Genomic DNA, 15,387 nt, shown 5'->3' with positions numbered 1-15,387 from the left:
GTTTCATGCGATAGATAATACTTTAATTGTGTTGAATGTAATACAACAGAATTCACCAAATGTAGAGATGGATATTAAATTAATTTAAAAATAAAATAATGTTAAAAAATTGCAGGAACTAAATTTTTACATACAAATTAAGCTATTTATTAATGATTAAATAGCTAAACTATTAAATAATAATTCCTTCTTTTATTTGCTGTTTTTGATTTAAATCATTAATATTATGATTTAAAATAATCATAATTTTATATATATAAATTTATAATAAATATTTTTTTATTATTTTTTATTTAAGTTAAAAAATTTTATTTATAAATATATTAATTATTATAATTAGTATATTTATAAAACTATAACAAATTTTTATTTTTATTTTTAATTTTTTTAATAATTAATAATAAATAAAATAAAATTAAATATAAGAATTTTCAATATTATTATTTCATTTAAAATTTTAGATTTATTAATATCATTCATTTAAATATTACATTTTTATTTATTTTTACTATTTATTATATTTGTATTAACTTCTTAAAGATTAAAATTAGGCAACAAATATTTATTTAGTTTTATAAATTTTTTATTTTTCATTATTTTTTAAATTTTTTTATTACTTTATATACCATTAGTAATTAATAAAACTTTTTTTATTATTGACATTTTAACTTTCCTACGATAAAAAACAAGCCGCAATTATTCCAAAATAAAATAAATAATCTAATAAATATTTTTGGGGCATTTTTTACATTTAATTTGATCTTTGTTTCATTTAAATTATTTTGGCTGGAATAATTATATGATTAAAGTTATTTTATTAAATTAGATTGTAAAATATACATAAATAGAATCTTTTTTAGGTTCTTAAATGAGGTTTTGGGCTTAAATAAGATGCTTTTGTTCGAATATTCTTGAGTTAAGCTTGCGTCTTCTATAGGATTTTCGTTTATTCTTAATTATTCCAATTTTGTATCTTTTGTTTATTTACCAATGATAAATTATAAGTTTTATGCCGAAAAGGAAAATAAAATATAAAAAAGTACACCATTAAAGTTGCCAAAAAAGCTAAAGGTTAAATTACATGTCTTTAAAATTATAAAAAATTCTGTAATTATACCCCTCTATATGTCCAAATTATTTCTGTTCAGAAAAAGGAGTTTGTGTAAATTTAAATGTATTCATCCAGCTGGATTTGGAAGAGTTGATGGCTATATAGAATGTGTATGAAAGTTTGATAATGAAACTTTTATAGTGATCTTATGCCTTTCAGGTAAATTCTTTAACCCAAGCAATACTTAAAATTCAGATTATCCTTTAAGACTATATGAAAGTGCTGGAAAATGCGAACCATATAAAAGTAATTATTCTAGATGTACAAGACCATCAGCTAATGAGTGTACGGTATTATCATTAATTCTATCAGAACTTCGTTAACAAAATCAATTTTATTTTTTAAGTTTAACACATTAATTTTAAAATATTAATAATTTTTTTTAATAATAAATATATATGTATTATTTATTTAATTTTAAAACTTTAATACATTTATTTTATTAAATAAGTTAAAGACCTTCTAAATTATTATTATATATCAATTTTTAATACTTTATATAAATTATTTTATAAATATACCAATCTTATCTTTATTCTTTTTACTTTTTAAAATTTTACATGTTTATAAATCCATTGGATTTTAGACTATTATTATATAATCTGCAAATATTTCTGTGTCCACGGTTTTTTAAAATAATTATGATTAATAATTTTTTTTTATTTCTTAGATTATACGGAGAGTTGAGAGTTGATTAGCTAATTTACTTTTTTATATTATTTTATTATTTTCTTAATGAATTAATTTTTTTTTTTAAAATATAAATTATATTTAAATATTTGATATAATAATAATTATTAAATTAAATTATCTTAAAATATTAAATTACAAATATAGAATAAATCAAACATATTATATAAAAAACAAAAATAATTTAATATTTTAGATGAATTCTATTTTTATAATTTATTCAGTAATTATATCCACTATATGTAAGATTTCTGTTCTGAAAAAGGTATTTGTGCAAACAGTTAACGTATAAGCCCAGCTGGATTTAAATGAGTTTATTGCTATCTATAATATTTTGGAGCATTTGATAATGAAACTTTTGTGAGTGATGTAAAAGAAATCGTTCTAATATCTAGGAATATTTGTTAGTAAGTGTGCTGTTTGTTATTTTATGACATGGATAAATGTAATGAGAAATAAGGATTTAGCTTAATTAAACTTTTGGTATTTACTAGCTTTAGTGGTAGAAAATTCGTGTAATGTTAAGTAAATAATTTATCATTTGTGTAATACTTGCAATTGAAACTTTTTCTTTAATTATGATAGTAATAAAGTTGTGTTTAATTTAATTTTATTTAGGATTTTTTAAAAAAAACTAAAAAACTAAAGCTTGTAAGAAACCTTCCTTTGGTTTTATTCAATATAATAATCCTTTATAAATGTTTTGTATACGATAATTCAAAAAAAATAAGATTTAGATAAAATGTATATATTTAGTATTGTCTATAATGTAATCCTAATAATGCAGCTTTATTTATCAAATATATAACAGTTGAAATTATATTTTATAAAAAGCACTTTAAAAATAATATTTGCAAACATAAATAATATTATATTGAAGTAAAAATTTTGGTTTATTTTTATTCATTTAAATAAAAAAAAAGTTAAAATAATTATACAAGAACAAGTAAAACATAGTCAAAAAATTCTTAAAAAATAAATTTAAAAATAATACTATAATTTTTATGATTATTATATTATAAATTCAAATGTATATAAAGAAATATTTTAAATTTATTTTATAAAAAATATATATTTTCATATGTATTTAATATTAAAAATAAAATAAAAAATACTAATTATGCATAATAATTCAATATTTTAAGAAACCCTTAAATTTATAATATATTTATCACTATCGGAATATTATTAAAAAATTGACTTAAAACTCCTTGTTTTATATAAAGTTTTAAAATTCTTTATAAATAAATAATATATCATATCCTTAATAATAATAATCTAAATTATAACAAATTCTAATTGGAAAAATATACACTGAAATTATTAATATATCCACATTAAGCTATAAGTTTGAAAAAAATTATAATTTAATTAAAGATTATATATGAATATAAGTGATAAAGCATATATATTAAAGTGATAAATTAACAATATCCTATATATAGTATAAAATTTATATATATATTTATTATTAATATATGAAAATAAAATTTAAATAATTTATTAATATAAAACTTAGATATTTTTAGAATTTTTAAAGTCGATTTTTTTCATATTACCCAACATAATTGAAATATAAAATGAAAAATAAAAATTTAAGAAGAATAGGAAAAATTAGAAAAGTAATAAAAAAAAAAAATCAAATAGTCAGAAAAAATTTTAAAATTGCAAATTTTGGAAGTAGAATATGATGTTTTTTGATTGAGGAATTAAGACTTATATAAAAAATTAAAACTAGTTATCACAAAAAAATAGATTATATTAATTATTGGAAATAGAAAATCTGATAAAATAATATAAACAATACTCAAAAATTAATATTTTGATTAATATATAATTATTATATTTTATATATAATAAACTAATATATTTTTTTTATTTAATTATAAGAATAATTAAAACATATTAATAATAAACTCATAAAAAAGCATCTTTTAATAACGATAAAATTATGTGAAGATAATATTATATTTTTAAGGTTTTCATAATAAAAAATATAAATAGAACATACTATTTAATATGAAATAAAAAAAATATATATAAATAATTAGGATTTATGTAATGGAATTGTTGAATTTAACAAAAAAGCAAAAACATAAATTTATAGTAAAATAAATAGATTCAATAATTTAATAAATATTTAAACTATTAATATGTAATAATAATAGTTTTTAAAATATAAATAAAAGATTGCAATTTTTGTTAATAATAATAAAAATTAAATTTTTTAAAAAATAATATAAATATAAATATAAATATAAATATAAATATAAATATAAATATAAATTACTTCTAATTGTCATGATTGATGTGAAAATTGTAATGAAGCTGGAGAATTTTAATAATGTTAGTAAGGTTATTATTAAGAATAGGATGAAAGTGGAAAAACAATATGTTAAAGTTGCAGCAATAAATTCGAAAACTGTGAAACATGTGATTATAGCGGATGCAATACTTGTATGAGTGGATATTAATATAATGAAACTGAAAGATAATGTTAATAAGAAGAAAGCAATATTGATGCTGTTTGTGAAGAAGGCTGTAAAACATGTATTTATGGTAATTAATGTTTAAGTTGCAAATATGGTTTTTATTAAAATTAGGATTACAATGGAAAGACAATATGTTTAACTTGCATCCTTAAATTCGAAAATTGTGAAAAATGTGATAAAAATGAATGTATTTCTTGTATTAATGGATATAAATATAATTAATCTTAATAATAATGCAATGAATATTAAAATACAAATGAAAACAGTAATAGTGCTGTTTGTGGTGAGGGATGTAAAAAATGTGTTTATGAAAATTATTGTTTAAGTTGTTAAGATGGCTATTACTAAGATTAGTATGAAAGTGGAAATACTATTTGTTTAAGTTGCAGCAGTAAATTTGAAAATTGTTAAAAATGTAGTTCAAGTAGTTGTACTTTATGTATGAGTGGATATAAATTTGATTATTTTTAATAAAAATGCATACTTATTAATTAAGCAGCTATTTATAATTGTAGTAAAGCTAATTCTCATTGTTTATTCTGTCAAAAAAGTTTATCTGGAGAAATATGCTTGAGATGTTAAAATCTTGAGGATTTCTTAATCAAAGGATAATGTGTTAGTAAATGTGATAAAAAATAATCTTATGATTATAAAACTTATTAAAAAATATGTATTGATGATGATAATTCAACATTATAAAATAATGATAATGGCAATTAAAATCAAGATTTATAATGCAATATTTAAGATTGTTAATCTTGTTAAGCTGATAAATGTATAAAATGCATTTCTGGAAAACTATTATATTAGGGTACTTGCGTTTAATAATGTCCTTCTGGATTTTACTAGAATTTTAACTAATGTCTATAATGTTCGAGTAAATGCTAAAATTGTGCTATTTATGCTGAAAGTTGTACAAGTTGTCAAAAAGATAAAAGTCTTATTTTATATTAAAATAACTGCTTGTCATTATGTCCTTAAGGAACATAGGAATTCGGAAAAATTAATTGTTATAAATTGGAAAAGACTTAAAGAAATTTAATTTAGGTTTAAGTCAATTATTAATAATAAAATAATTATTAAGGAGTTTTTGCTTTTATTATTGGTTATTATGTATTATTAGCATTGTTATTGTGATTTCGTTGTAAAAAAGCAAATTAAAAATTTATTTTTAAATATATTTATAATTAATTATTATAAATTATATTTTTATATATATATATTATTAATATAATTAATTTTTTTAGTTTTTTATTTTAATAAATAATAAATATTTCTTGATTATTTATTTTTTTAAAAATATATTGCTTACATTTTAATTTAAATTTAATTGATTAAATTTTAAATATTAAATATAATTATTTACTATAATTTATATAAATATAAATTTTTTTAAAATATTTTTTATTTAATATAAAATTCTAATAAAATAATTAAATAATTATTCAATTTTTTTTTTATAAATTATTATTATTAAAATAAAAATATTTTAATATATTTTTTAAATAAATACATAAATCATATTCTTTTTTTATTAAATATTTATATTTTACAGATGATTAAAATTAATAAATCTTTCATTTTATATTCATATTTTTTTTATTTATTATATATTAAATTTCAATATATTTAAATTATTTTTTATATTTATTTCATTTTTTTAATTTTTTTAATTTGGCTACAAATATTTAATTACTTTTTTATATTCTTATTTAGATTTTGTTTTTCCTTTTTTTTATTATTTTTTAAATAAGCTTTTAAATTTTAAACCTGTATTGTTTTATTATTATTACTTTTACATTAAAAAGTTTTTATTTTTTTAATAAAAAATTTATGTATATTAATGATGCTTTTACTTTTTTGTATAAATTTAAAAATTTATTGCTTAAAACTAATTTTATAATATACTTCTTGGTTTTTTTTATGGTTAATAGATAATTAAATTCTTATTATTTAATTATTAATGTTTCTTTTATTTTTATTTTTAATTATAAATTTTAAATAATTAAAATTTTTATTTAAGAGTGATTTGAAAAAAAAATTAAATTTTATATTATTTAAGGTTTTTAAAAAAATCATACAAATTAGTATAAATTAATTATAAAATTTCTCATTTTTATTTTGCAAATTCTTAATTAGAATTTCTTATATTAATTTTTCTTTAATAAATATGTGTTTCTAAATCTTAAAATCTATTTTATATGGTTTATCTTTTAATACAAAAAAATTGATTTATTTTATCTATATATTATATTCGTAATTATTTTATTTATTTCTCTATTTATAAAAAATTTAAGATTTTTAATAATTTAATCTCAAGCTAATTATATATTTTAAAAATATTTTTAAAATAATAATTATACATTTTTTATATTATTATAAATAATTAGGAAAAATAAAAAAAATTATTAAATAAAAATGAAAATATATATAAAATATATTAATTATATATATATATAAAAAAAAAAAATATTAAATATATACTTATAAATATATATACAAATTTATTTATTTATAAAAATAAAATAAAATTATATAATTATTTATTTATATTATAAAATATATTACTTATTCTGTATATTTTCTATCTAGAAATTTATATAGTCTGCTTTTTTCAATAATTAAATATCTATTAAGGTTTAAGTAATTATATTTTTTTCTTGATATTCCTATGAAGATATTTTTATTTTTATTTTTTTTATTATTACTAGTTTTTCATAATATTATTTATAAATTACAAAATTTATAATCTTTAAAAGAGCTTTTTTGCTTTTTTAAACAAAATTCATTGCTTAAATAAACTTAATTTCGTATTTAAGTGTATCTAAATCAATCTTTCGTTTTTGTAATAATTTATAAATATCATAAAAAAATAATTAAATATAAATAATATTTGATTATTTTAATTAAAATATTTATTAAAGCTTTTATAATAATTAAATTAATTACTTTATTTTATATTTCATAATTTGATAAAAATATTACTTTTTCAGTATTTCCTTAACTAACAACAGTTTTTACTATTTCATATATAAAATATTTATGATAATAAAAATAAAATATAAAACTAAATTTAAAAAAAAAATACTTAAGGAATTAAATTTATAAAATATATCCCATATTTTAAAAATCTATACGTCTATACGTCCAGAATAAAAATCAGTAAAGAATAAATTCCTTATTTAGTTTATATATAATTTCATTTATCAATAACTAAGACTTGTGAAACATACAATATTATTAATTATCCTAAAAACAAATTATATAAATTTCTGATAAAAAAAATATCATAATAAATGCATTTTTTTTAATATTTTAAATATAATATAAATATTAAATTTATGATTTTTTGTGAATACATATTTAGATTTATTATAATTTAAAAAATAAATATTTTAAAAAATAATTAAATATCAATTAAATAAAACATTAATATAATTGTTAAAAAAAAATTTTTTTTTAAAAAAAAAATTAAAATAATTCATTTTTTTTTTAAATAAAAATAATAATAATTATATAAAGAAATTAAGATTTATAAATCAAAACGAATTAAATAAAAATAATTTTTAATCAAAAATTTAATATAATAATTTATTTAAGAATTAATAGTTTAAATACTTTAAAAACATAAAAATCTTAAGGTTTTGAATAATAGATATATTATTTTTGAATATTAAAAAAAAATATAAAATAAATTTTAAAAGTAAAAATAAAAGAATATTTTAATTCGAACAGTATTTAAAATTAGAAGAAAAGATCAAAATACTTTAAATGATAATAAATAAAGAAATTTTTAAAATTAAGCTTTTTACATTAAAAATAATAATTAAAAATTTAATAAAAAATAATGAAAATATAAATCAAAATTTAATAAATAAATAAATTATTGAAAAATATAAAATGATAATGAATTAATTTTGGTTTTTTATAAAATATTCGAATTAATACATATAACTAATATAATATTAATTAAAAATAAATTACCAAATATATTATTTTTAATATTTTTTTTATATAAAAAATAAAATTATTTTTAATATTTTTTAAATCTATGTTTAAAAAAAAAATATTTATAAAAAAAAAAAACATATAATAATATATTAATTTTATAAAAAAATAAATATAGCCTACAAAAAAATAAATAAAAAACATATATATTTATTATATTTTTTAAAAAATTTATTATTTAATATTATTGAAAGATTTTCAAAAATATAAAAAAAACAGAAATAATAAACGATTAAAAAACAATTATAAATAATTATTAAAAGCAAAACTAAATATATAAATATTCTTCAACACCTAATTATAAATAAAAATAAACAAATTATCACAATAATAATCCGAATAAAATATAACCAATAGCAAAAGTAAAGACCCCACAATAACTATTAAATTATTAATTATCGTCTTAAGCTTTTACTAAAAATCTATTATACCCATTAAATGTTACACATCTATTTGTTTCTTAACTAACCCAATAATCTTTCTCACATCTAGTGCATTTTTTTTAATTACATGTAATACAATTATCAAATGTTGTACATCTTTATACACACAATCTATATCTAAATCCATTTGCATTAGGCTCATCAAAATCTTCAAAATAACCATCTGAACAAGTATAGCACATTCCTGAATAATGGCAATCAGTACATCCCTAGTCACATTATAGTAGTTTGGGATCTGAGGTAATAAACATACATTTATTTTTTCTTTCTTCATATTCATAGCCAATACCACATAAATTACAACTACTCTTACTACATCTAGTACAATTAACTAATAAATCACTACAACTAAGACATTCTACAAAACTTTAACCATAATTATTTTCATATTTATTATAATAACCATCTTAACATTCTTAACATTAACTAGAATCAGAACAATTTTTGCATCCTTCAGGGCAGTTATTTTCAATATTTAGAACTCTACTAGCGATTTCTAAGCATTATTTACTTTCTTAATCTTATTAATAACCATCTTAACATTATTAACATTCCCCAGATTAATTACATTATATACATCCCTAAGGGCATCCGTTTTCAGTATTTAACAAATTAGTGAAGGCACCAAATATTAATATATTTATAAGAATTAGTTTTAAAAACATTTTATCATTTTATATATATTTAAATTAATTTTTAAAAAACAGTTTAATTGTATTTATATATTGATTTCATTTTTAATAATACGCTAATTTAAAAAAGGTGTATTTTTATATTATTATTTTAGTAATTAATAATGAAATTTTTTATATTTTTTTATTTTCAATTCTATTTTTCAAAATATTAATGTTTATCAAATCGTAAAAAAGAAAAAGAATACTTTATTTAAAATACATTATTATATATATTTTGATTCCTTTTTTAAAAAAAACAATTTTTAACTAAATACATTAATAAAAGAATAAAATTAAAATACAATTCTATAATAATATTAAAATAAAGATATAAATTTATTAATAATTATATATTAAATAAAAAATATAAAATTAAAATATTATTTTATACTTATTTATATATTTTTGAATTTCGAAAACATATAAAATATATTTATTATAAAATTTTTATTTTATAAAAAGTTAAATTTAGTAATTTTGGATATATATAAAATATTAGCAAATAACCATAAAATTTATTAGAAAAAAAAAAAATAAAAAATATTTATTAAACATAATGATTTTTTTAAACATTAACATTATTTTATGTTTTTTCTATATATTATTATACATTTAAAGTATATTAATATTGGAATTTTAATTTATTTATTTAATAATTTTAAATCCCTATTTATTTTAAATACTTTTATATTTTTTTTAAGTCTAATTTATATTAAATAATTTACTTACTTTTTTTTTTCTAATATATAAATTTAATTTCTTATTCTTATTTTGTTTTTATTTTTATACTTTTTTAAAAATTTATCATTTATTTAAAGATTATTATTATTAATTATATGACTTTTTCTAATTTTTAAATATGTGTGTTAATTAAATTAATGATAAAACATAACTTTTTTTTTAATACATATATAAAAAAAAAAATTGATATTTAATATTTTAAGTAATTAAATAATATGATTTTAAAATTTTTTATTTAATTAATATATAATACTCTATCTAAATATATTTTTATTGATTTTTATATCATTATTTATTGATTTAAGTATATAAATATTGTTAATTTTTAAAATAGTTTTCTTTTTTTGTTTTATTTTATGATAATTTTTTATTTGATTTATGTCTATTATTAATTAAATTTATTTATCTTTCTTCTTTTTAATATATTTAAATTAATTTTAATGAATTTAAAAATTAATTATTAAAAAAGAAATCATTATATATATATATTGAATATTAAAAAAAATATAAAAAAATAACATATTTAACGATAATTTAAAAATGAGAACTTATCTTCCATATTTATTAATTTTTAAATATAATAAAGTTTTTTATTATTTTACTATAAATTAATTAAGATTAAATAATAAAATAAAATTTTATGTATATGTTAATAATATAATACCTTTTTTATATTAATTTCTAATCAAAATAATATTGATAAAATTATTTAATATATAATATAAATTTTTTTATATTTGAAAACGTAATTATTTATTTTTAAATAAAAAAAAAATTAATAAATAATAAATATTTATTAATATTAAAAAATAAATTATTTAATTTTAAATAAAAAAATTATAAAATAAAAATATAAATATAAATATAATTTTATTAAAAAAATAAAAAAAATTATTAATTATATTTATTTAATTATATATTAATTTAAATATTTTTGATATATATATTATTATAATTATTTATATTAAAATTTAAAATTTATAAATTTTTATATTATATATATATATATATATATATATTATTATTATATATATTTATATTTATTTTATATATTTTCTTTATATTTATTTATTTTTAGTTTTTTATATATTTATTAATTCGTTTTCATATATTTTTTTTACTAATCTTTTTTAATATTAATGATATTTTTATATATTTATTTTAATAATGAAATTTAATTATAATATATAAATAAATATATATTAAAATAAAATAAATTTAATATATAAATCTAAAATTAAATTAAAAATAAAATTAAAAATAAAAATAAAAAAATATTATTTTATATAATATTTTAGTTTATTAATATTATTATTATTGATTTATTATTACTTTTGATTTCACATACAAGTATAGAAATACAAGATTTTTATAAGATAATGTATGAAACTTATTAAAAAATTTTAAATTAATTTCTTGATAAACTTTCCTTTAAAATATATAGTAACAAAGCCTATATTTAAATATAATTATATAATATTTCTTTATACAATAAGCTCATTTTGTAATATTCTAAAATAAATATTTATTCAATATGTACTATGGAAGCATCCAAGATTTCTTTCTATATACTCTTGTAAGTATACTCTTTTACAGTAATATAAATTTTCTCTTAAAAATAATCTACATAATGTTTATATGTTTATTTTTCTTAAATAATTAATAGAAATAGTTTTAGATACTGGTTTACACGTATACTCTTTTTATACTAAAAATAATAGTGGATTACTTGCAAATTGAGGTTTTTGTTCTTTGAATGATGTATTAATTTCTCGACCTACTTTTGGAAGAGTTAAATTTAACTACGGAAACTTCCAAAAAATCTTTTGGAAACAACTATTTATAATGTTTTAAATGTTCTTAGTTTCTCAGGTGATAAATTCTGATATTGAAAACTTTTATGGATATAAGTATAAAGAATATGTATAAATTATATGGTAATGTAAATTTGTTTGATAAATATTTGTAAAGAAGTGTTATTTATAATGAAATAATGACTTGTACAGAAGCATCCACTTATAGCTTTTTTTCTATATTTATGATTAAGACTCGAAAATATACAGGTTTTTACTCTAAATTTAATATGAATTTAAGTTTATTCATTTAGGATTTTTTAATCTTATAATAATTTTGAAAAAATTTCTATAGGTTTTTATACTGGAAGAGTATAAACTCTAGAAATGTATATGATTTACTTAATATGGAGAATTGTTACAATGCAATACTGAATTTGTTGAAAAATAAATTTTTTTGTACAGATAATAGTTGCATTAAATGCAATCCTGGATTTTAATATAATATAATATGCTTTCTTAAATAATGCAAAAAATCCTTAATAAAGGTGGAAATACTGGAATAACATTTTCTTAGGGATGTTAAAAATAATAAATATAGATAATATTTTTAATTTTAATATTTTTATAATGTAGATAATTGCGAAATATGTCATAATAAATATTAAATAAGTTAGTTTTCAGGATAATAAAAATAAATTATATCAGATTTTCTATATTTTTACTTTTTTTGAAGCCGATGATTAATAATAAAATAGTAATTAAATTAAGGAGTCCTTGGTTTTTTTTGTTGTATTTTATTTATATAATTATTTAGATGAATTATCGCCTTAAGACTTAAGTAAAAATTTAGTAGGTGGGATTAATAAGTATTTTTTTTACCTACACAAAATTAATATCCCGTAATAAAATTATTGTATTTTAATTAATTATATGTTATAAAATTACTTGAAATTACTACTGTATTTGTAATATAAGTTTTATATAATACTTTTTAAAATTATAAATCTTAATTAAAAACATCTAAACACTTTATAACACATTTTAGTAGGATTGCATGATGTAAATCCCTTAAACAAATTATTAATTTTATTCTTTTAAGTAACTTTATATATTCATAATAATAATATTTATATCTAGGAATCTAAAGCAATGACTTGAATTACAAGAACTAAAATTACTTAATTTAATACTGTAACTAATACCATTATATAGTTTATTTATCTAGTTATTTAACAAAATAATAATAAAAACCATCATAAAATTATAAATATTTACAATTTTATGAACACATTCCTAAGGGCATTCTTACCAGTATTTTCATCTGTAGATCTTCCTGAAGTTATTATTTAACATACTCTTTTAGTTGAATTCAATAAGAATCCGTTAATATATTTATTATATAAATATTAATATCAGATTTGACAATAAAGGAAATTCATATTAGCATTCTAATACAAATATTAATATGATAGTCAAAATAACAATTGGTAAATACAATATTAACATCCTAGAAGTAAACAAATTATCATTAGTTCATTAATTAACATAAATACCATTAATACTTAATAATTTACTTTTTTTACAAGCAAATCAATAGGCTATATTATTAGCATTACATAATAAGTAATATTACTAAACACAAAGTGCATTTTAAATCTAAACCTACTCTAAATCCTTTTAGTAGTATCAGTATCACATATGGAATATATATTAATATTATTTTATTAAATATATATTCAGAAAATTCCCTCACAAGCTTAAGTTTCTTAGTTTTCGAAAAATCCTAAAAGGGCATTAACTTAAACACTAATATTATTATAATTAAAAAAAACCTTTATTCAAGAAGAACAAAAAAATTAATTTATTTTTTTATAAATTTCGCAAATTCCCTTTATAAATTTTGCTATATTAATACTTGCAAATACCTAATGTTTAATTATAGGAAAATTCTTACTTCTCATTATATTTATCAACAAGCTAGTTTGCTTAAAAAAATGCTATAAATTAAAAACAGTACATTCATTAGCTGATGGTCATGTACGAATGATTGCAGCTTGTTTTTTATCGTAGGAAAGTTAAAACATCAATAATAAAAAAAATTATTAATTACTAATTATATAGCTAACCATACAAGCATTTAAATTTTTAGTATAAAATAATAAAAAATATAAAAAATAATGAAAAATAAAAAATTTATAAAAGTAAATAAATATTTGTTGTCTAATTTTAATCTTTAAGAAATTAATAAAAATATGACGTATAATTTAATAAATAAAAATACAATATTTATATGAATAATATTAATAAATCTAAAATATTAAATGAAATAATAATAATATTGAATTTATTTTAAATGATTATTTAAAATAATTTATTATTATATACACAATTTTTTATATTAGTTAAAAAAAAAAGATATTTAATTTTATTTTTATCTTGTATTTTTATTAAAAAAAATTATTATTGTTTTATAAAAATATTAATTATAACAATTAATATAGTTATAAATAAAAAAATTTAATTAAATAAAACATATTAAAAAAATAGATATTATAATTTTATATATTTGAAATTATGATTATTTTAAATCATAATATTTATGATTATAATCAAAAACAGCAAATAAAAGAAGGAATTAATATTTAATCATTAATAAATAGCTTATACATTATGTAAAAATCTATTTCCGGGAATTTTAAAGCATTAATTTGAATTCTTATTAATTTTGTATCCATCTCTACATTTGATGCATTCCATTTAATTACACTCAACACAATTAAAATATTCTCTTCTGCATGAAACACAAGATTTATTATTTCTGATATTACCTTTCCATTCATCATAATAAGCCTCCAAACATTCATTACATTTTCCAGAATTATCAGGTTTATAACATCCATCTATATAAAAATCTAAAGAATTTTATTAAATATATTTGTTTTCTTTGCATTATTTATCAGACTTATCATATGAATAACCAACATTACATTTTTCGCAAAAAACAGGACTACATCTTTAGTAATTGCTGAATCTACTACTACAACTAAAACATTTTTTATAAAAATTAGTTGTATTCTAGTCAAAATCTAAAAAATAGCCGTCTTTACATTCTTTACAATGTTTTCGTATAAATAACATGAATTACATCCTTATTCCTTACAAGATTCGCCATAAGATATAATGCTTTCATCATCTTAACTTAATGGCAATAATTAGTAAATTAAAAAAAATAACCAGTTTTACATTTAGTGCAATTATATCTATTACATCTAAAACAATTATCAAATTTAGTAGAGCAACTAACACAAGTTGTGCCCCCTTTTTAGTCAATATTTATGTAATAACCATCCTTACATTCGATACATTTTTTAGATTAAAGACATGTATTGCATTCTTCATTGCAATAATCTCCAGTATATTTATCTAAAGAAG

The 15,387-nt window shown here is 15.4% G+C and overlaps 1 protein-coding gene across 1 annotated transcript, besides 26 other annotated features; it reads right to left on the bottom strand. All coding sequences in view use genetic code 6, as the record gives it.

Moving 5' to 3' along the window:
• Positions 1-75: 75 nt before the first annotated feature.
• Positions 76-108: a microsatellite.
• Positions 109-3,969: 3,861 nt separating this feature from the next.
• Positions 3,970-4,045: a microsatellite.
• Positions 3,970-4,052: a microsatellite.
• Positions 4,038-4,088: a microsatellite.
• Positions 4,089-4,110: 22 nt separating this feature from the next.
• On the bottom strand, positions 4,111-5,415 carry IMG5_199090 (hypothetical protein). Its single transcript, XM_004024111.1, has one exon. It carries the CDS (start codon positions 5,279-5,281, stop codon positions 4,895-4,897), a length of 387 nt encoding a protein of 128 aa, XP_004024160.1. The 5' UTR covers positions 5,282-5,415; the 3' UTR covers positions 4,111-4,894.
• Positions 5,416-5,449: 34 nt separating this feature from the next.
• Positions 5,450-5,523: a microsatellite.
• Positions 5,456-5,536: a microsatellite.
• A 60-nt stretch (positions 5,537-5,596) lies between these two features.
• Positions 5,597-5,653: a microsatellite.
• Positions 5,654-5,930: 277 nt separating this feature from the next.
• Positions 5,931-5,969: a microsatellite.
• A 1,775-nt stretch (positions 5,970-7,744) lies between these two features.
• Positions 7,745-7,807: a microsatellite.
• A 302-nt stretch (positions 7,808-8,109) lies between these two features.
• Positions 8,110-8,175: a microsatellite.
• A 2,246-nt stretch (positions 8,176-10,421) lies between these two features.
• Positions 10,422-10,461: a microsatellite.
• A 407-nt stretch (positions 10,462-10,868) lies between these two features.
• Positions 10,869-10,996: a microsatellite.
• Positions 10,944-11,000: a microsatellite.
• Positions 10,980-11,022: a microsatellite.
• A 31-nt stretch (positions 11,023-11,053) lies between these two features.
• Positions 11,054-11,087: a microsatellite.
• Positions 11,088-11,136: 49 nt separating this feature from the next.
• Positions 11,137-11,212: a microsatellite.
• Positions 11,147-11,227: a microsatellite.
• Positions 11,147-11,254: a microsatellite.
• Positions 11,149-11,212: a microsatellite.
• Positions 11,160-11,254: a microsatellite.
• Positions 11,199-11,234: a microsatellite.
• Positions 11,255-11,341: 87 nt separating the features above from the next.
• Positions 11,342-11,437: a microsatellite.
• Positions 11,361-11,431: a microsatellite.
• Positions 11,393-11,432: a microsatellite.
• A 28-nt stretch (positions 11,438-11,465) lies between the features above and the next one.
• Positions 11,466-11,500: a microsatellite.
• Positions 11,501-14,107: 2,607 nt separating this feature from the next.
• Positions 14,108-14,147: a microsatellite.
• Between the last annotated feature and the right edge of the window lie 1,240 nt (positions 14,148-15,387).

The sequence above is a fragment of the Ichthyophthirius multifiliis genome (genome assembly GCF_000220395.1).
Source record: "Ichthyophthirius multifiliis unplaced genomic scaffold scaff_1120509251416, whole genome shotgun sequence".
Lineage (NCBI taxonomy): Eukaryota > Ciliophora > Oligohymenophorea > Hymenostomatida > Ichthyophthirius > Ichthyophthirius multifiliis.
The sequence above is the reverse complement of the archived record's forward strand: the minus strand, read 5'-3'. Positions and strand labels throughout refer to the sequence as shown.